Source organism: Choloepus didactylus, chromosome 18 (assembly GCF_015220235.1).
Source record: "Choloepus didactylus isolate mChoDid1 chromosome 18, mChoDid1.pri, whole genome shotgun sequence".
Lineage (NCBI taxonomy): Eukaryota > Metazoa > Chordata > Mammalia > Pilosa > Megalonychidae > Choloepus > Choloepus didactylus.
In genome coordinates, this window is record NC_051324.1 from 24,644,888 (window position 1) to 24,668,543 (window position 23,656).

The window sequence follows — 23,656 nt, forward strand, 5'->3', positions numbered from 1 at the left end:
TAGAGAGAAAGGATAGACCAAATAAGAAAAAGGCAACCTAATATGAAACTGGGCAAGGAATATGAACATGTTTACAGAAGAGTGTTAGTGGCTGAAAACCACAAAAATGCTCAGCCACAGTCCCAATTAAAGGTATACAAATCAAAATGAGAAGATTTTTCACTTGTCGGATTAGCAAAAATTGCAACATTTATAACCCATTATCAGTGAGAATATAGAAAAATGACTACTCATACACTATTGAGGGAAACAAACTGATGCAGTCTTTCTAGAAGGCAGTTTGGCACTATCAAAATTTTAAAATAAAGTTCTTTAATTCAGTTATTCTACTGCTAGGCATTTGCTCTTCAAACACTTTTTTTTAAAAAAGAGTTTTCTAAAATAAATCCACAAGAATGTTTAATGCAACATTTTTTAAGAGCAAGAAAATGAAAGTAAAATTTTATAAGTAGAGAATTCATTAAATTATGACAGTCATATGATAGAATTCTGTACAGCTAATAAAAAGAATGATGTAGATTTTTGTTTGCTAATGTGGAAAGACTGCCTGATATTTTATGAACTACAAAAAGCAAGGTATGCAGCAGAATGTTTTGTATGCTTTCTTTAGCATAAGTGAAAGAAATAATAGGCTTGTGTATGCAAATTTATTTCCTGAAAGAAAATACATGAAAGTATTAATATTTATGAGCTATGGAGCAGAATTTTTTTTACCTTTATTCCTTTTGCTGTTCTTTGGTTATTCTTATCATGTTCATGTGTTGCTTTTCTTTTTAAACAAAACCTGTTGACCTGCAAGAGCTCTCTGGAAGATGGGATTGTGGTTTTTGTGTTCTTTATATACTTCTCTGAATTAAAAAAAAAAAAAAAAAAAGTAATGAATATTTCTTACTATCTTAAAAAAATATATAGTAGTACAAAAATAAAGGAAAATGTTCAAAGAAAATTCTCTTTACAATTCTCTTGGTTCTGCCTTCCTTTCATTTGTTTGGAATTAATGTCTGTGGGAGCTCCAAAAGTATCAAATTTGAAAATAAGCCCCATTTGGGTACAGTACTGAGTAGAAGGAGCTTCTCAAGTTTTATCCTAGGCTATTTATGATTATTTTATTTTAGAATTATTTTTTTCTTTATAATCCTGCCTCATAAGATAAGGTGTTACAAGATAAGATGGGTAGTGTGATTGTTACCCTAATACTGAATTGTTTTCATTTGAGAGAAGTTGCTTACTCTTCAGGAAAGTAATTATAAAGTTATTTTTGCCTTTTGGCAATTTGATTTCTTAAATAGCAATTCTTGACAAATTTACAGTATGGTGAGTATATATAATTAGTTCAATAAGATGAAAATACATAGTGAGCTTATGTTGAGACTAGATGTTGATTTATTTCAGGATTATACACATGAATTCCATAAAACCAAAGCAAACTTTATGGCAATACGGGAAAGGGAGAATCTCATGGGATCAGTACGAAAGGATATTGAGTAAGTTACTTTTTATATTATTTTGTAGAATGTTTATTCAGATTTAGATTTAGAATATGTTGATGATTAACAAATTGAGTGTTAAATTGAGTAGCAGAACCATGATTTAGATTTCAGGGTCCCTAATTCCCATTTCACTGTTGTTTATACATTGCTGCTACAATATGGTCCAAATCTTCTTTGCTGGTCTTTTTCCTGCTTTCCCTAGTCTTAGCATCAACTTCCACCAACCTTGACTTTCCTGTCTTAATTCAAAGTCCGGCTTACCCACCCTAAGAATTAGAGCATCACCTATAACTGAACCTTCCCATATTTACCTTCCTGATTACCTCCTACCTACCTGCTCCAGCCGTTATATATTCAGGTACCTTTTAACAAAATACTTCTATCTCGCTAAGATTTAGTGTTTTAACCAGGATAATACCAGCTCCATCCTTCAATAATTTCAACTGACTTTTTATATGGTTAATTTGCCCTAGCAAGCTCTCCAGATTGATTTAATATTATGCAGCAAGCTAATCTTTTGAAGCTATCAGTGTAGCCTTTAATTCCCTGGAATTCTGAAAATTTCCAGAAAATACAAATTCATAGCTTCAGTTGAATTATTTAAGGACTGACAATTTTTTAATGCTGATCTCAATCTGTAATTTTAAAGAATTTTTTTTCTGCCATCTCTTCACCTCACTTCAATGACATAGTCTAACATTTCATATGCATTTTAAAAATTTTTTTCACCACTGAATATGACTTGTGAGCATCTGATGGAACCTGAAGATTTGCCACTTTTGGACTATCTATTGGTACTTATCATTGTCTCATTCTTGATAAATTTAAGATTTATGCTATGCATTATCAAATCATGAATTGATATATATGATATGTACTCTGGGAAACATTTCCCATAGATATTTTGTTTTTTTGTAAACAGTAAAACAGTTTTGCAGCAGAAATAATTTAACACTCATTGTATTCAAAATTTTTGTCCATTAACACTAATCCAAGATCAACCAGCATCTAAATTGTTTCTACCTCTAGAAATTATTTTGGAAAATTAATTTTTATTGTTTGTCTTTAATGTTTGATCAATTTTTTTTTCTTTCTAATTTTTATTGGGATTGTTCAGATACCATACAATTATCCAAAGATCCAAAGTGTACAATCATTTGCTCCTGGTACCCTCATACAGCTGTGCATCCATCACCGCACTTAATTTTTGTTCAATTTTTAGAACCTTTTCATTACTCCAGACATGAATCCTCCCATATCCCTAACCAACCCCCCTCAATTGTTGACTCATAGTGTTGGTATAGTACATTTGTTACTGTTTATGAAAGAATGTTGAAATACTACTAACTGTAGTATATAGTTTGCAATAGCTATATATTTTTTTCTTATATGCCTTTCTATTATTAACTTCTAGTTGTATTGTCATATATTTGTTCTGGTTCATGGAAGAGTTTTCTAATATTTGTACAGTTAATCATGGACATTGCCCACCATAAGATTAGCTATTGCAAACTATATACTACTAACTGTAGTATATAGTTTGCAATAGCTATATATTTTTTTCTTATATGCCTTTCTATTATTAACTTCTAGTTGTATTGTCATATATTTGTTCTGGTTCATGGAAGAGTTTTCTAATATTTGTACAGTTAATCATGGACATTGCCCACCATAAGATTCAGTTTTATACATTCCCATCTTTTGACCTCCAAGTTTCCTTCTGGTGACATATATGACTTTGAGCATCCCCTTTCCACCTCATTCACACACCATAACTGTTAGTTATTCTCACATCTTGCTATTGACACCTCTGTTCATTTCCAAACATTTAAGTTCATCCTAGTTGAACATTCTGCTCATGCTAAGCAACCACTTCCCATTCTTAAGCCTCGTCCTATATTTTGGTACCTTGTATTTCATGACTATGAGTTTACATATTATAATTAGTTCTTATCAGTGACACCCTGCAATATTTGTCCTTGTTTGTCTGGCTTATTTCACTCAGTATATTGCCCTTGAGGTTTTGTCATCAACCCACTTTTTTTTTTTGAGATAGTTTTATTCATACACCATACATTCCAACTTAACAGTCGGTAGTTCTCTGTATGGTCACATATTTATGTGTTCACCACCTTCACCACTGTCTATATAAGGGCATCTACATTTCTTCCACAAGGCAGGAGGGAGAGTCAAAGAAGGTAGAGAGGCAAAAGAAAGAGGAAAAAAAATGACAGCTAGGAAGTAGCAAAAGGAAAAGTAACCTTAAATCAAAGTAGAGTATAGAGTCAGACACCACCACCAATGTCAAGTGTCTAACATGCCTCCCCTATCCCCCCCTCTTATCTGCATTTACCTTGGTATATCGCCTTTGTTACATTAAAGGAAGCATAATACAATGATTTGGTTACTTACAGTCTCTGGTTTACGTTGATTGCATCCCTCCCCCAATGCCTCCCCATTTTTAACACCTTGCAAGGTTGACATTTGCTTGTTCTCCCCCGTAAAAGAACATATTTGTACATTTTATCACAGTTGTTTCTAGATTTCACCAAGTTGCACAGTCCCTTTCTTTATCTTTCCTCCTTTCTTGTGGTGTCTCACATGCTCCCAACCTTCCTCTCTCAACCGTATTCATAGTTATCTTTGTTCAGTGTACTTACATTGCTGTGCCACCATCTCCCAAAATTGTGTTCCAAACCATGCACTCCTGTCTTCTCCTATCCCTCTGTAGTGCTCCCTTTAGTATTTCCTGTAGGGCGGGTGTCTTGTTCACAAAGTCTCTCATTGTCTGTTTGTCGGAAAATATTTTTTCCCTCATATTTGAAGGACAGTTTTGCTGGATACAGGATTCTTGGTTGGTGGTTTTTCTCTTTCAGTATCTTAAATATATCACACCACTTCCTTCTTGCCTCCATGGTTTCTGCTGAGAGATCCGCACATAGTCTTTTAAGCTTCCGTTGTATGTGATGGATTGCTTTTCTCTTGCTGCTTTCAGGATTCTCTCTTTGTCTTTGACATTTGATAATCTGATTATTAAGTGTCTTGGCGTAGGCCTATTCAGATCTATTCTGTTTGGAGTACGCCGTACTTCTTGGATCTGTAATTTTATGTCTTTCATAAGAGATGGGAAATTTTCATTGATTATTTCCTCTATTATTGCTTCTGCCCCTTTTCCCTTCTCTTCTCCTTCTGGGACACCAATGATATTTACATTATTGTATTTTGTTTCATCCTTAAGTTCTCGGAGATGTTGCTCATATTTTCTCATTCTTTTCTCCATCTGCTCCTTTGTGTGTAGGCTTTCAGGTGTTTTCTTCTGCCTCTTGAGATCTGCTGTTGTATGTTTCCATTGCGTCTTTCGTCTCTTGTGTTGCACCTTTCATTTCCGTAGATTCTACTAGTTGTTTTTTTGAACTTTCGATTTCTGCCTTATGTATGCCCAGTGTCTTCTTTACAGCCTCTATCTCTTTTGGGAAATATTCTCTAAACTTTTTGAATTGATTTAGCATTAGTTGTTTAAATTCCTGTATTCAGTTGAAGTGTATGTTTGTTCTTTTGACTGGGCCATAGGTTCATTTTTCTTAGTGTATGTTGTAGTTTTCTGTTGTCTAGGCACCTGACCTCCTAGGCCACCCCAATCAGGTTTTCCCTGACGAGAACAGGCTCATGTCACAGGAGTGGGAAATATTCATTATCTGGTTTCCCTGATGTTTTTTCTTAGAGGATTGATACACCTGTGCTTTTCTCCCCGGCAGGTGCCCCTGTCAGCCTGTCACTGGCTGGTGTAAGAGGGTGTGGCCTGTGGCTCTCCTCCCCCAGGCTTTGGGGTCTGGTTCCAGAAAGGCAGGCAATAGAGCTGGGCCCCTCCCTTTCCTCTTTGGAAGCTGTGCCCCCTCCAGAGAGGTCATCTACATATCAATAAGTTCTTTGTTTCTCTGACTCTGCTGATCAAAGTGTTTTGATTTTAACATGGCTGAGGCTGTCTTTACTGCAAAGTGCTGCAGGCTGAAAATGGCTGGGGTTTTCTCCACAGAGAGAGAAAGGGACAGAAAAGCTTCCAGGTTCGCCCGTCAGCCAGAGATAGCACCTGATCCTCTGGGTTCCCCATTCTGAGACAGATATGTCCCCCGACTCTCCCAAGGTCAGTTGTCACCAAAAGCCTCTGTCTGCTTGTTGAGGATTCGCTGTCTGTATTGAACAGTTAACATTAAAACCCCAGTTGGAGCTGGGCTGAGAGAGTCCTGCTCTCTAGCACCACGAGGCTTCCATGAGGGAGGGGCTCTCGGCTCTCAGCGCAGGTCTGCCGTTTTACTTACAGATTTTATGCTGCGATCTCGGCCATTCTTTCCAATTGAGGTTGGTGGATGATGAGTGGACAGTCATGTTTGTCTCCCCGCAGTTATTCCAGGTTATTTACTAGTTTTTTGGTCATTTATGAATTGTTCCAGGGGGGACTAGCAGTCTTCCACTCCTCTCTATGCTGCCATCTTAGCTCCTTCTGATCTATTTTTTTAATGTTTAATCATATGTACTTTTTATAACCTACAGTGGTTAAAAAAGACAGAATATTTGTGCCATAATTAAGAATTTTGTAATACTTTTAGTTCTCTGGAAATCGGATCCCTCTTGTAAGATTTTGTTTAATTTCTGTACAGTCTACTTTCACATACATTTTTAAGAATGCACTGAAAACCAGTATAGGTGATATTCCTTAATGTATAGCTATTCAACTCCCCATAATTTGTGGGAATCACTAGAATACAGCCCATGATAATCACTTGATTTATGAGAGATGATCAATAATCAAGTGAGAGAGAGAGATGTTTATCCATTCATTATAGTATTTACTGACTACTGACTATGAATAAGATATTTTGTCAGTCACAGTATAAGGGCAGAAATGAAAAGACCAATCTGGCCCTCTAGTTGTTTATAATGTAGCTACTAAAGGCAAGTGAGGTACGTACTCAAATTAGTGTAATAGTATAATTAGTAATGAAGGATATGATTAGTGAGATGAGGTATGCTAATAATACTTTATTATAGTATATTACTATTTTTATAGGTTTTTTTTTTGCAATTTATACAGTACTTTTCCCTGTATTATCTCTTTTTGCCTTCATAATAATACTTTCATATAACTAGAAATGATTAGTCCCGTTTTACAAAACTAGATATGAAAGACTTATCTAACTTTATCAGGCTAATAAATGATGAAGTGTAGATTTAAATCCAAGTCTTCAGTCTTCTGAATCCAATGTGTTCTTGGTTATATCAGGGTGCTTTTCCTGGTGTATTCTCTCCCTCTGTGCTTGGCACAGTAGCACTGCTTCTCAGCCAGTAGTTCAGTTTTAGCAGTGTGAATAGCTTTTGTCTTACTGCAGTAAATGTGCAGTTACTTTAATTTTTTGAATTTTGTTCTTGATACTTTAAGTGGAAAACAAAAATATGAAAGCATTGATTGTAGTGATAAAAAACATTTTTCATAAATGTTAATGTACTTCCAAATGCATTAAAGGTGGAAATCATTCAGTATACCAAAATTGGCAAGTTATTAGCTTCATATCAGTGTTCCTTAGGCTTGAGTTCATGGACCACATGTACATTGTAAAAGAAAACATTCTGCTTCAGTAATTTCCCTACTCAGTATGCTGTGTACTACACAGTCCAAAGTTTTCCTTCCCCTTAGAGAAAATAAAAATATAGAAGATAATAGATAAAGAAAGAAAAAGAGTTTTTTTGTTGTTGTTTAAAAATGTTAGGTTATTTTGGTGAGAAACATAGCAAACTCTTAGGCCTAACCTAGAGAGGTATTCATATTTACCATTTGGATTAGACATCATTTTTAGAGGTAGACAAAGCAGTTAAACATTTTAATTGTTTGTTCACAACTACGGAAAGGCTTGATTTGTCCACTTTGGATATCACTAGGTTCAGCCGTTTAATCTGTTTTTGCAGCAGCTGCCAAAAACGTTCTTAAATTTTCTCTGTTTTATCTTAGGTCATATAAGAGTGGGTCTGGAGTAAACAATAGAAGAACTGAACTATTTTTGAAAGAACATGACCACCTTCGAAAGTAGGTATTTTTTAATGCATGCATAATATGTAGTTTGCCATATTTAACAATCATTTATATGGCGTTTATTATAGTAAGTGTTTTATCAAAGTGCTAATGCATTTAATTCTCTTTATGAACCCATTCAATAGAAATGGAATGTAACCGTTCAGACCATAATTAGGAAAGACGATATGCCATTGAGTTTCCAAAATCTATATTCATATCTCTTAATCATTACCTTGTTTTTTCTTTTTTTCTTTTTTTCTTTTTTTTTTGGAGAAATTATATGTAATTAGTGTTGTGGTTTTTTTTTTCCTTTTGTTGTAGGGGGTTTCTGAGTTCACATAGCATATGTTATGTCCATGATATTGTTACCTTAATTGTTACCTTTAACATGTTTTTATTGTCTTAATTTATTCTTTTCCTTTAGCAACTCTATTTCTCTATTAATATTTTTCACTACTATAGGTTATTAGTAATAATAAAAGTAACAATACTGATAATATCTTATGTTTGAATCATCTATTACTATTTATATTTGTCAAGAAACTTTTATAAATGGCAATAGGCCATATATAAATCCAAAGAAAATATCTCATTTTACCAGAATTCAGAAGAAAATGCTTAAAAATTTGGATGAACTGTACATACATTTTAAAACAAGTTACCATGCTCTATTTCTGTTTCATCTGTTTTTCTCTGGAATGTACTGATTTCTTTAATATTGTCTCTGTATTTTGTTGTGGAACTTGAAGATCAGAAAATGCCTTATCTTTATGAACTCTGCCTCTAAGTGCTTGATTAGCAGGTATCATGATAGTTAAGTGCTAGGGGATTATGTTGATATTTGCTGCTAAATATCATGAATTAATCACTTCCATATGAATGTAATATAGCTGTTCAATTTATTTTTCTTTAAAGGTCATCACTTTAACTATAAGCTGTTGAAATCAGAACACAGAAAGATCAAGATCTTTTTATAAGCCTGGGTGCTTCTAGTGTTGGAAGTAGTTATTAGTGTTCTTTCTTAATCTGTTGAATATTATTGATTGGCACAAGAGGGCAGTCTCTCTTAAAGTGTGTTTAGTTTATAACCCTTCATAGCTGTGGTAGTTCTTTTTGAATTGGATAAAGTCTGCCAGGAAAAGAATTTTGCATTGCATCCAAAATTATTTAATATATTATTGGATTACAGAGTAATTGAAGGGATACCAAACTCAGGTTACACAAAATAAAGATTAGATTGCATCTGTGTTTCTGTATTTACTGCCTCAAAAAAAATAAAAGTTAGAAATACTGTAGATTAATTACTTTAAGAAGAAAGATTTGGTGATGAAAAGACTGTCACAGAGAAATTACATACATTAATATACTTTATTTGATATACTTATACATATATATTCCTTTCAACATTCTTGTGAAAAATTCATATATACTCATTCTATGCAGAGGGAAACTGAGGCAATGTAAAATTTAATGGAACATAAGAGCATCTGATGAATTAGAGAAATTTTTGAGAATAAGAACCAGGACTTTGTCTTTTGTTTCAGAATTAGAATACAGAACTTCCAAATGTGCTTTTTTAAAAATCAGTTTTTATGGGTAAATTTTGAACTCTTGTTAGGTATAAATTAATATAAAATGATATACTAATATAGTTATAAAATAATGTGAAAAACTTTTCTCTGTTCTTTCAGTGTTGTCTTTATTTCATTTGTTAAGTGCTTTGAGGAAGAATTGGCAAGAATTTTTTAGAGTAACTTTTTAACACAAAAGCTATAAGTGCTCTTTATAGTGCTCATTTTAGAAGTAAAGGATAATTCAGAAATAAAATTTAATCAGTCATTAGTACAGATTTTGTAGCTATTTTTCACTCATCAGTAGATTGTGAGCCTTTTCCTATATTATTTCATAGCTTTCTAAAACATAACTTTTAATAGTGCATATGTTACATAATATAGATGAACTGTAATTCAACTATTTCCCTAATGTTGACCTTTTGGATTATTTTCAGTTTTTACTATTACACATAAGGAAGTCTTTTCATGTATCCATAATTATCTCCTTTTGAGAAATTACTAGAATTGGAACTGTAGGATTAAAGAATATATTCATTTTTAAAGCATCTGAAATTGCTGAATTGCCAAATTTCCCTCTAAAGAAGTTCTAGTTTTTAGTCCCATTAGCCATATGTGTATAAACATTCCCAAGTGGCCTCAGTAGCACTGGTATTATGATTCTTTTAAAATTAATGTAAAGAACAGAGATAAAAATTCTCAGGCAATAATTTTTTTTAATATAAGAAATAAGCAAAAGAATCATAAAGAAGCAATAGTTGTATTAACTTAAAAGTGAAATGGACAGCTAGGGTTTATGTATTTCATCAAGTCCATTTTTAATAGGCCAGATTTGCTGTTAGGGTACTTTTTGTTTTGATCTTTCGTGAATAAAAGTTTTAATGCCAGCAACTTAGGTAAGTAGATCTCTTTTTTTTTTTTTTTTTTGAAATAAATTCAAATTTACAGGAACACTTGCAAAAACAATACAAACCCCATACACAGAACTCTGGCATACCATGCCCCCCTACCACCACCAATACCCCGATCCACCAACTTTAACATCCTATCACACCACCATTTCTTCTTTCCCTCCCTCCCTGTCATCCATCATCTATTGCTCTGAATAGATCTCATTTTAATACTTTGATTTTGTGCAGCAGGGTCAGACTTCTTATGGCTAGAAGGATGTTTAGGTGTTTATTTTATTTTTGTAAAATAACTTGTTTCAAAAGTACATATTTTTACCTTGAAAAAGAGTAAAGCAATTTTATAAATGAATGCCAGACTTTAAAAAAAAGAAGAAAAACTAAACTAAATTTGTAATAACTTGTTTTTAACCAGCTCCCCTTAATATTCTTTTTGTCCAAAAATAAATTTTGTTAGCTTGTAAAGTTTATCTTACGAAAGACAGTAATTTTTATTCTTTTGTGGTGAATAAGCTTTCTTTTTTGGCTTGTCTTTCCCTGAGGCTATTTCAGTATGTCAGTCAGAAGAAAATGACTTGAATTATTGTCAAGCTTGTAGCTATTTGTTTTTTCACTAGACTGTGCAGCTGCATTCTTAGGAGCTTTTTGGTTGCTATTTATTAACTTCTCTGTCTTTATATAATTATTTTGTTTTAGTACTCTGGTATTTTTCTTTTTGATAGAAGTATCTGGGTTGGTTTTGTATTTTAAAGTTCCTTTTTCCTCATGAAGAACTTTTACCTTGTGATTTCATATTTTGTCTTGGGGCTGGTGGTATTACTGCTATTTTTACAAATGGAAAGTTAAGGAACAAAGAGGATAAACAGACTGGATTACCTCAAAACCTTGAAGTGCTATGATTTGTCCGAAGTTGTACACTTAGTATCTGGCCAGGCATTTGTGTTTTTTCTTTGGAAGCATTTTGTCATTTTGATTAAAACATGTCTTCCACATTTGCCTTAATGAAGTTGACAACTTTCAGAGATTTTTAGTGGTGCTGAGCAAGTTGTATTAGGAGATAAGTGTACACAGATATAAAGAGCTAGCCTCTTTCTGGACTTCTTTAATACCAGTGATCATCACCTCTAGGTGAATATTAGCCACCCAATACAAGGGCTGCAATCTCCACTGTCTCTTCTGGAAGTGTACCACCTCAAAAATCTTCAGCTCCACCATCTCGTTCCTTCCCAGCCTCTTTATTGCGTCAGGTATCGCTAGCTTGTCTGTTCTTCGTACAACTTCATTCCTTCCCCTAGCCAGCATGGATCTCATAGTTGATGAACTTAAGTGCTCCTTACATTCAGCCTTTCCTGTGCCCTGTTGTCCTGCTATACCCCAGTAAAATGCAGCCCAACCCCACAGTTCGTCCATTCTACTCCTATATCTGAGTACCAGAGAAAAAGTATCCAATAATATAGATTGGCCCATTATTTCTAACCTCATCTGAGCATTCAGTACTGCCTGGTAACTGTTGTTTATTTGAACCTTAGTTCGCTCTCATTCTCTTCAAGAACTTTACCAAATCTTCTCATTCCCCTTCCTGACCTCCCTGTCCTTTCACTCAAAATAAAGGTTCTTACCTCCTACTTCATTGAGATTTTTAACTCTTGACTACAAATTTACTTACAGGGGTACCTTTCTTTACCCCTTTACTATAGTTTTTAAGAGGGTGGAGTGAAAGCCAAAGCTCTTGTCTCTATCCCCATCAGCTGTATCAAGGATTTTACTCTTCGTTATCCTGTATGCTGGTTTTGTTTCTAGCTTTTAATAGCTCTATCTTATATTGCTGTATCTAGTTCAGTATTCGTTTCCTCCTTAGCCTATTAACTTATTCCCTTACAGCTCTACTGAACATGTTGTCATTAGGGTCAACAGTGATTTCCTGAATGCCAAATATAATAGACTTTTTTTGATTCTTCATTTTGTTTGACTTCTCTACCTCCTTGAAACCCTAGGCTACTGTAATACTGTAATTTGCTGATTCTCCACTTACCTTTTTTTTTTTTTAACTGTTCTTTCTGTTTCCTTCCTGAGTGCCTCCATTTAACACAGTGATCCAGGCAGAAATTAGTTGGAGTTAGTCCCTGAGATTAAACTTATTTGCCATTTACTCTCATTTTAGCCCAGTTATTTGTCCTTGACACGTATCATAACAACAGTTCCTTCTTCCAAAAGGTCGTAGCTTAGACCTGCAAAGAGAAATCAGAATTTTTCATTCACAAGTGTATAGGGAAAGCAATTGATTGTGTATTGTCAAGAAAAATAAAATTAATGTGAGAGTTGAAGAAAGAGGTAGGAATTCTGAAATTATATAGAACCAATAAGGAGTTAAGCTGAGGAATTTTGTCCATATTTGGAGGCTATGTTTGTTTTCAGAACTGATTTGTGGGCATGTCATGATTACCACTGGAATTGCAAGCTGAGAATCTTAAGCACATCAATTTAAAAATCTTTGACATTTTAAAAAGACCTTTGGCAGTGTTTCAAAGTAATTAAGATATTTAAAATATCATCCTAATTTGTCAGTTTCTAAAGTATTACTTCATTTAATCTCATCTGATAAGAACATATAAACAGAAACTCCTTGGTTTGTAGGCTTTTTTTTTAAACATTAGTTTTTCTTTCCTGAATTTGCCGCTTTTATTTATTTTTATTTATTTATTTACTTTTTTAATTTAAAAATTTTAGTGGAATTTTAATTTTATTACTTGTTCTAGATGAGTTAGAATTTCTAACTGGACAAAACTAGAAACAATTACATCCACATTTATAATCAATCTATTTCTAGCCCAGTATGCAATTTTTGATAACCAACCAACAACATATAGCATGACACATATGATTTCTAGTGTATAATTATTATAAAAGAATGCATAATAGTACCTCAATATATGCTTATTAAGCTAATTGCTTTTACCTTTACCTATTCTATTTAAAAAGTCACTTCTACCCATTTAGGAAATGCCACTCCACTTTGCTTTATTAAAAAATAAAACAAAAGCATCTAAACCATTGGATTATTTTTTCCCATTGACGAATACTTATAATTCACCTAACCTGCTCCAGTTTTTGGCAAGATCTGACTTCTTATTTACTCCCAACCTCAGCTTATTCTCAACCTTCATTCTTACAGACTCTAACCTATCCATAAACATTCATAATCTTCAGGATTTCTAAAGGTCTAGGGGCACCAATTTATCTCCATGACTTCAAGTCACTGGTTTTCAGAGGGGATAAAAAAGTCTGTCAAAGCTAGAGATGGTTCAGTGTCCTTCAAGGCAACCTTTTATATAAAACACCATTAAATCAAATATCACCTTTCTATTCTTATTAACATAAAATTAAAACCAACTCAAATATTTCTATTTGTTACTCATTCAGGCAGTCACGGGTCTGAGTTAATATTTCTGTAGTATTCTCCATTACATTGACTGAATTCAAATATGGGTTAATTAAGTATTTTTTGGTATTCTACTTTATCGTCTCTGAAGTCTTTTTTTTTTTTAATTTATTTTTTTCATTTTTATTGAGATTGTTTAGATACCATACAATTATCCAAAGATACAAAGTGTACAATCACTTGCCCCTGGGTACCCTCATACAGCTGTGCATCCATCACACTTAATTTTTGTTCAATTTTTAGAAACTTTTCATTACTCCAGACAAGGAATAAAGAGAAAGATGAAAACAGAAAAAAGAAAAGGAAACTCTAATCCTCCCCTATCCCTAACCAACCCCCCTCAATTGTTGACTTGTAGTATTGATATAATACATTTGTTACTTTTTATGAAAAAATGTTGAAATACTACTAACTGTAGTATATAGTTTGTAATAGGTATATAGTTCTTCCCTATATGCCCCTCTATTATTAACTTCTAATTGTATTGTCATACATTTGTTCTGGATCATGGAAGTGATTTCTAGTATTTGTACATGGATCATGGACATTGCCCACCCTAGGATTCAGTTTTATACATTCCCATCTTTTGACCTCCAACTTTCCTTCTGGTGACATATATGACTCTGAGCTTCCCCTTTCCACCTCATTCACACACCATTCGGCACTGTTGGTTATTCTCACATCTTGCTACCAACACCCCTGTTCATTTCCAAACATTTAAGTTCATCCTAATTGAACATTCTGCTCATACTAAGCAACCACTCCCCATTCTTAAGCCCCGTCCTATATCTTGGTACCTTATATTTCATGTCTATGAGTTTACATATTATAATTAGTTCCTATCAGTGAGACCCTGCAATTAATTGTCCTAATGTGTCTGGCTTATTTCACTCAGTATATTGCCCTCAAGGTTTTGTCATCAACCCATTTTTTTTTAATATGGTTTTGTTCACTCACCACACATTCCATCCCAAGTAAATAATCGATGGTTTTCTGCATGGTCATACATTTATGTGTTCACCACCTTCACCATTATCTGTATGAGAGCATCTACATTTCTTCCACAAGGCAGGAGGGAGAGTCAAAGAAGGTAGAGAGGCAAAAGAAAGAGGAAAAAAAAAGACAGCTAGGAAGCAGCAAAAGGAAAAATAACCTTAAATCAAAGTAGAATAAAGAATCAGACAGTACCACCAATGGCAAGTGTCTAACATGCCTCCCCTATCCCCCCCTCTTATCTGCATTATACCTTGGTATATCACCTTTGTTACATTAAAGGAAGCATGATACAATGATTCTATTAGTTACAGTCTCTAGTTTATGCTGATTGCATCCCTCCCCCAATGCCTCCCCATTTTTAACACCTTGCAAGGTTGACATTTGCTTGTTCTCCCTCGTAAAACAACATATTTATACATTTTATCACAATTGTTGGATACTCTAGATTTCACCAAGTTACACAGTCCCAGTCTTTATCTTTCCTCCTTTCTTGTGGTGTCTCACATGCTCCCCACCTTCCTCTCTCAACCGTATTCATAGTTACCTTTGTTCAGTGTACTTACATTCTTGTGCTACCATCTCCCCAAATTGTCTTCCAAACCACACACTCCTGTCTTCTATCACCCTGTAGTGCTCCCTTTAGTATTTCCTGTAGAGCAGGTGTCTTGTTCACAAAGTCTCTCATTGTCTGTTTGTCAGAAAATATTTTGAGCTCTCCCTCATATTTGAAGGACAGCTTTGCTGGATACAGGATTCTTGGTTGGTGGGTTTTCTCTTTCAGTATCTTAAATATATCACACCACTTCCTTCTTGCCTCCATGGTTTCTGCTGAGAGATCCGCACATAGTCTTATTAAGCTTCCTTTGTATGTAATGGATCGCTTTTCTCTTGCTGCTTTCAGGATTCTCTCTTTGTCTTTGACATTTGATAATCTGGTTATTAAGTGTCTTGGTGTAGGCCTACTCAGATCTATTCTGTTTGGAGTACGCTGCACTTCTTGGATCTGTAATTTTATGTCTTTCATAAGAGATGGGAAATTTTCAGTAATTATTTCCTCTATTATTGCTTCTGCCCCCTTTCCCTTCTCTTCTCCTTCTGGGACACCAATGATACGTACATTATTGTACTTTGTTTCATCCTTGAGTTTCCGGAGACGTTGCTCATATTTTTTTCATTCTTTTCTCCATCTGCTCCTTTGCGTGTAGGCTTTCAGGTGTTTTGTTCTCCAGTTCCTGAGTGTTTTCTTCTGCCTCTTGAGATCTGCTATTGTATTTTTCCATTGTGTCTTTCATCTCTTGTGCTGTGCCTTTCATTTCCATAGATTCTACTAGTTTTTTTGAACTTTTGATTTCTGCCGTATACATGACCAGTGCTTCCTTTACAGCCTCTATCTCTTTTGCAATATCTTCTCTAAACTTTTTGAATTGATTTAGCATTAGTTGTTTAAATTCCTGTATCTCAGTTGAAGGGTACGTTTGTTCCTTTGACTAGGCCATAACTTTGTTTTTCTTAGTGTAGGTTGTAATTTTCTGTTGTCTAGGCATGGTTTCCTTGGTTATCCAAATCAGGTTTTTCCAGACCAGAACAGGCTCAGGTCCCAGAGGGAAGAAATATTCAGTATCTGGTTTCCCTGAGGGTGTGTCTTAGAAAATTGCTCCACCCTTTGATGCCTCAGGTCACTGTGCTTTTCTGCCCAGTAGGTGATGCCTGTTAGCCTATAATTCTTGAGTGGTGTGAGGAGATATGGCCGTGTTCCTACAGGCTCTGGGGTCTGGTTCTGAATGGAAAGGGCCCCACCCCTTTCCTCCTAGAGAAGACAGACCCCTGAGGTGGAGGTCATTAGCATTTCAATGGTCTCGCTCTCTGCTTGTGCTGTCTCCACCCTTCTCTGCTTCACAGCCCTGGAAACTGAAAACGACTGGGGCTTTCTCCACTGAGCCAAGAAAGAAACAGATAGTCCCTTTCATACCCAGTCCAAGGCAACCCTCCGGCTCTCCCAGGTCAGTCGTCACCCATAGCCTCTGTCCGTTTTTTGGGGATGCGTACCTGTAGTGAGCAGTTCACACTCGCTACTTAAAACCCCAGTTGGAGCTCAGCTGAGCTATATTTGCTTTCTGGGAGAGAGCTTCTCTCTGGCACCACGAGGCTTTGCAGCTTGGGCTATGGGGGAGGGGGTTTCACGACCTGGATCCGCAGGTTTTACTTACAGATTTTATGCTGTGTTCTCAGGCATTCCTCCCAATTCAGGTTGGTGTATGATGATTGGATGGTCTAATTTGTCCCCCCACAATTATTCTGGATTATTTACTAGTTGTTTCTGGTTTTTTGTAGTTGTTCCAGGGTGACTACTTAGCTTCCACTCCTCTCTGTGCTGCCATCTTGCCCCTCCTCTGCCACTTTTATTTTGAATAAATACTTTAAGTGAACTTATTTCTCAAAATGGTAGTAGACAGTAATAGATTGAGCATAAGCTTTGAAGCCAGACAGATCTGGATTCAAATCCTAGTTTTGACTATATATTTTGAGGGAAGGGCCTTAAATCTTCTGACTTTCTACTCTCTTTTAAATAGGGAAAATAATCCTTACTTTGCAAAGTATATGTAAAGTATTTACATAATACAGTGCCTGACATGGAGTAGACCAAGTCTCAAATTACACTGAGCAATTCTTGACCATAGTGGCATTAGAATAGAAAAGTAGACCAAGTGCCAGAGAATCATATACCTCCAGCTGAGTCAAAAGAGCCCCTCTATGCCAAAATAGCATGGAGGAATAGATGAGTGTCATCTAACCTGATTATCTATTAAACCTTGGGTATACTTTTAAATCACTGTAATTATTCAGTATATTTACTGCACTTTGGTATAATAACTAGTTTATTTATTCAAACCTTCATTTTTTTTAATGATGGTTCTCAAATTCTAATTGCATTCCAACTGTTTCCACATGTAATTTTTTTGTATCAGTTTTGTTTTAACAAGTGTTTGATGAGCATCTACAAATGGAAAGCATTGTACTTGGTGTCGAATATAAAGAAGACAAGAAAGCATAGTGGCACTCTGCCCTGAATTTAATAAGTTCAACTGGGGTGGGGAGAAAGAAGAGAGATATTAAGAGATAATTATAGTGCAAAGTAATAAATGCTATAACATATAGAGAGGTTTATGCAAACCACTATAGGATCACATAAAAGGGAGTAATTAACTCTGCTAAAGAATCTTTAAAGGCTTTGTAGAAGTAAAACATTTGATTTGGGTCTTGAAGGAGAAGTAGAAGTTCACCAAGAAAGATAAGAAAATATTTTGGGAAAAGGTGAAACTAGAACCTTTTTTTTTTTAGGGAAAATAATTTACATTATCCTTGCAATTTTTCTGTAATTTTGAAATGTTTCAAATTAAGAAAAAAAAAAAACAGAGCTTTTAAAATTTGAGCACAACCTAGAGTAAAAAAAATATATTTGACATCGAGGCCAGTGTAAAACATATTTATGGAACTAAAACAAAAGATTTTGCATTTTTTTAATTCACCAACATTGTCAGTTGGATCATGAGTTGTGGTTTCAGAAATATTTTAGGTAGGCATTTTTGAGACTTAAAAAGTGGTTTCGGTGACCTCATCTTTGTCAGTGCACAAAGTGGCATCTTACAGCCTACTGGTGACCTGGGTGCAGCTCCTGGCATTCAAGGAAAGCTCTATCATAACATTAGCTGGATACAAGCCTAAGGGCAGACGTGTCAGAGTCTGAATTCCAGTGACAACACACTAAGATATCCAAATGTCCAGATTTCAACAAAAAGCTACAGAACATACAAAGAAACAGGATGCAATGGCCCAGGCAGAGGAGATTAAAGCATAAAGAAACCATCAGTGAGGAGGACCAGACCTGGGACCTACCAGACAAAGACTTTTTTTTTTCCTAATTCTTTTTTTTTTTATAATTTTAAATTCAGTTTTATTGAGATATATTTACATATCATACAGTCATCTGTGGTGTACAATCTGCTGTTCACAGTACCATCATATAGTTGTGCATTTATCAACCCAGTCTGTTTTTTGAACATTTTCCTTATACCAGAATGAATAAAAATAAGAAGAAAAAATAAAAATAAAAAAGAACACCCAAATCATCCCACCCTCCCACACTATTTTTCTTTTAGTTTTTGTCCCCATTTTTTTACTCAATCATCCATACACTGGATAAAGGGAATGTGATCCACATGGCTTTCACAATCACACTGTCACCCCTTGTAAGCTAAATTGTTATACAATCATCTTCAAGAGTCAAGGCTACTGGGTTGCAGTTTGATAATTTCAGGTATTTACTTCTAGCTATTCCAATACACTAAAACCTAAAAAGTGTTGTCTATATAGTGCATAAGAGCACCCACTAGAGTGACCTCTCAACTCCATTTGAAATCTCTCAGCCACTGAAACTTCATTTTGTTTCATTTCACTCTCCCCTTTTGGTCAAGATGTTCTCAATCCCATGATGTCAGGTCCAGATTTGTCCTTGGGAGTCATATTCTGCATTGCCAGGGAGATTTTCACCCCTGGGAGTCATGTCCTAAGTAGCAGGGAGGGCAGTGAGTTCACCTGCCGAGTTGGGTAAGCTAGAGAGGGCCACATCTGAGTAACAAAGAGGTACTCAGGGAGACTCTTAGGCACATTTATAAGCAGGTTTAGCCTCTCCTTTGCAGTGAGGAACTTCATAAGGGCAAGTCCCATGATAGAGGGCTCAACACATGAAACCACCAGTCCTCAATATTTGTGAGAACATCAACAACAATCCAGGTGAGGAAGTCCACCATGTCTGCATTTTGCTGCAGCTCCTCAGGGGGGCCCTGCATATATACTTTTATTCTCTTTCCAAATTACTTTGGGATGTGTCGCTATTTCATACTTACCTATGTGAACATAACCAGATCTTACTTCCTATTCAAAATTCCATATAATTATGGTGTTTGAACACTCTGACTGTACAAGTTAAATTGTTTAGAAAATATAGATCCTGCACCAAATAAACATCTCTTCCCTTGGTCTCACATGGGAATTGAAGTTTTAAAACACAATCGGTATCATCCTTTACCCTTTGGCCCAGTTTGCCCTAGTCCTAACTGGATCTGCTTCATTCATATCTCTAATTGAAGTCTGGACTCTTTTTCAGCTTTTTAAACAGTTGCTGTATGCTCTAATACTGACATTCGTCTCTGCTGAGCTCTGGCTCTGAGTTTCAGCTGTCACACAGATACCCAAAGTTCCAGAGACCAATCATGTTATACACAAAGGGATCAGCATCTCAGAATTTGGAGATAGCCATTACAATTCAGGAATAAATCTGACTGCTGTAAAAGCTTACAGTCTAGGGACCATTACAATAAGCATTCCCCTGATAAGCTGTGCTCTAAATTTGATTTTCAGAGTTTACACATTGTAGTTAGTCCACATTGGTGAGGCACTGTAGTGTTTGCCTTTGTTTCTGGCATACTTCACTCAAAATACTATCTACAGGATCCATTCACCTCACTGCGTGTCTCACAGCTTCACTCCATCTTCCATTTGCTCAGTATTTCATTGTATGCATACACCACAGTTCACCATTCTGTTCCTCAGTCGATGTTCCCAAATCATGAATACTGCCTCCATAAACACCAGTCTGCAAATGTCCATTCATGTACCTGTTCTCAGATCTTCCCACTATGTATCCCATAATAAGGTTGCAGGACCTTGTGGCACTCACATACTTAGCTTCTTGTGGAACCATCACACAAAGACTTTTAGAAAATGGGCTTAAATATGCCCAGAGAGCTAAAGGAAATCATGGACAGAGAACTAAAGGAAATAAGGAAAGTGGTAAATGAACACAGAATATCAATAGAGAGATGGAAATCATGAAAAGGAACCAAACAGAACTGAAGACCACAGTAACAGAAATTTAAAATTCCATAGAGGGGTTTTCAACAGCAGATGGGAGCTGGCAGAAGAATGAATGAGTGAAAGACAGATGAAGTCATTCAGTCAGGAACAGAAAGAAGAATGAATGAATAAAAGTGAACAGAGGAGGCAGGGCAAGATGGCGGACTGGTGAGCTGTATGTTTTAGTTACTCCTCCAGGAAAGTAGGTAGAAAGCCAGGAACTGCATGGACTGGACACCACAGAGTAATCTGACTTTGGGCATACTTCACACAACACTCATGAACATGTCGAACTGCTGAGATCAGCGAAATCTGTAAGTTTTTGTGGCCAAGGGACCCGCACCCCTCCCTGCCAGGCTCAGTCCCGTGGGAGGAGGGGCTGTCAGCTCCAGGAAGGAAAAGGGAGAACTGCAGTGGCAGCCCTTATCAGAAACTCATTCTACTGATGCAAACTCCAACCATACATAGACTGAGACCAGACACCAGAGAATCTGAGAGCAGCCAGCCCAGCAGAGAGGAAACAGGCATAGAAAAAAACAACACGAAAAACTCCAAAATAAAAGCGGAGGATTTTTGGAGTTCTGGTGAACATAGAAAGGGGAAGGGCAGAGCTCAGGCCCTGAGGCTCATATGCAAATCCCGAAGAAAAGCTGATCTCTCTGCCCTGTGGACCTTTCCTTAATGGCCCTAATTGCTTTGTCTCTTAGCATTTCAATAACCCATTAGATCTCTGAGGAGGGCCTTTTTTTTTTTTTTTTAATCCTTTTTTCTTTTTCTAAAACAATTACTCTAAGAAGCCCAATACAGAAAGCTTCAAAGACTTGCAATTTGGGCAGGCCAAGACAAGAGCAGAACTAAGAGAGCTCTGAGACAAAACACAATAATCCAGTGGCTGAGAAAATTCACTAAACACCACAACTTCCCAAGAAAAGGGGGTGTCCGCTCACAGCCATCATCCTGGTGGACAGGAAACACTCCTGCCCATCGCCAGCCCCATAGCCCAGAGCTGCCCCAGACAACCCAGTGTGATGGAAGTGCTTCAAATAACAGGCACACACCACAAAACTGGGTGTGGACATTAGCCTTCCCTGCAACCTCAGTTGATTGTCCCAGAGTTGGGAAGGTGGAGCAGTGTGAATTAACAAAGACCCATTCAGCCATCATTTAAGCATTTAAGGTGATGAATGTACAATTATGTAATGGTACTGTGAACAATCGAATGTACAATTTGTTTTGTATGACTGCGTGGTATGTGAATATATCTCAATAAAATGAAAATAGAAAAACAAAACAAAAAAAAAAGCAAATGGAATTGTAAATTAAAAAAAATAATAAAATAATAATAATAAGTGAACAGAGCCGGAAAAACCTCTGGGAGGCCCACAAGGAAAAGAGAAAGAAAAACGGGCAGAGAAAATATTTAAAGAAACAATGACTGAAAACTTCCAAAATTTAATGAAAGACATGAATATACACATCCCAGGATGCTCAGCGAACTCCAAACAGGATAAACCCAAATAGACCCATGCTGCAGCATGTTAAAACTGTTGAATACCAGAGATAAAGAGAGAATTGTGAAAGATGCAAGAGAGAAGCAGCATGTATTATACAAGGAAGCCTCAATAAGATTAAGTGCCGATTTCTCATCAGGAACCATGGAGGCAAGAAGGCAGTGGGAGGACATATTTAAAGTACTGAAAGTAGAAAAACTGCCAATCAAGAATTCAATATGCAGCAAAACTGTCTTTCAGAAATGAGGGAAAGAATAAGACATTCCCAGATAAACAAAAGCTAAGAAAGTTCATCACCATTAGACTGGCCCTACGAGAGATGCTAAGGAGAGATCTGTAGTTTGAAAGGAAAGAACAATTGACAATAGATCAAAGCCGAGGCTGCTTGAAGAAATAAAGATCTCTGGTGAGGGTAACTCCATGGATAAATATAAATGCCAATACTATTGTATTTTTGGTTTGTAACTCCACTTTTTACTTCCAGAAGGATCTAAAAAGCAAATGCTTAAAATGTAATGATAAATTAGTGGTTATGGCCTTGTATAAATATGTAATTTGTGACAAGAACTACATAAAGGTAGGTGGACATAGGGGTATAAATAGTTTGTGTATATTATTGAAGTTAAATTGGTATCAAAGCAAACAGATTTAGGATGTTAAATTTAAACCCTGTGGTAACTACAAAGAAAATATGGGGGAAGTGCAAGCTCATAGAGACAGAAAGTAGGTGACAGGTTGCCAAGGTTGGAAGGCAGAGGGAATGGGGAGTTAATGCATAATGGGTTTGGGGTTTCTGTTTGGGACAATGGGAAAGTTTTAGTAATGGAAGGTGGTGAAGATACTGCATTATTGTGAATGTGATTAATCCTATTGTGTGGTATGCCTGGGAGTGGTTGAAGATGGGAAAGATTATGTTGTATGTATGTTCCCACAATTAAAAAAAAAGAAAGAGCGACTAAAGAGACAGTGACAATTAATTGCAATAAACGATCCTGAGTGGGGTCTAGCAAGGGAAGAGAAAAAGCCCAAAAGGCATTATTGGAACATAGGAAAAATTGGAATATAGACTGTTAGCTTTATATCAAGGTAATGTTAAACTTCTTGAACTTGATAAATGCACCTAAGATATATTTTAATTGAATATCCTTGTTTTTAGGAACTGTACATGGCAGTATTATGTGTTCACGGAGCATGATGTATACAGCCTACACTCAAGTGTTCACAAAATGGGTTAATAGTTAGATAGATAGATAGATAGATATAGATAGAATGATACGGCAAATGTGGCAAAATGTTAAAATTGTTGGATTTGGCTATATGGGGAGGGGGGTATATTCTAAAGCTCTCTGTATGGGGTTAGTATTATTTTTGTAATGTCCTGTAAGTGAAAGTATTTCAAAATAAAAAGGTTTAAAAAGTGAAAAAAAAAAAAAAGCGGTTTTACTTTGTTCATTTCATGATTTTCACGCAATCTCCCTGAGGTCAGACAGCTAGTAAAAGCTGGGATTCAAACCCAGGTCTTCTCATTGTGTTCTTTTTGAATACTGCACTGCCTCTCCATGATGAGAATTCCTATGGTATCTATTTCACAGGAGATTTTAAGATAATGCATGTAAAAGGACTTTGTAAACTGTGAGGCATTTCTGTGTAAAGCAGAACATAATAATGAGGGTAGTAAACATAAGGAAAGCAAATACTAAAGGAGAAGGAGATCACCAGTCTTTTAACATACACTGTCAATTTACATTTCTAAATGGAATTTGG

At 35.8% G+C, this 23,656-nt stretch overlaps 1 protein-coding gene across 2 annotated transcripts in view; it reads left to right on the top strand.

Annotated features, from left to right (window-relative positions):
- GOSR1 (golgi SNAP receptor complex member 1) overlaps nucleotides 1–23,656 on the top strand; it is a 77,309-nt gene that overhangs the window by 8,230 nt on the left and 45,423 nt on the right. For both annotated transcript variants that reach the window (XM_037808936.1, XM_037808937.1), the window contains exons 5-6: nucleotides 1,393–1,484; nucleotides 7,492–7,566. In XM_037808936.1, the coding sequence (XP_037664864.1) occupies nucleotides 1,393–1,484; nucleotides 7,492–7,566 (167 nt within the window). The remainder of the gene's footprint in view (nucleotides 1–1,392; nucleotides 1,485–7,491; nucleotides 7,567–23,656) is intronic.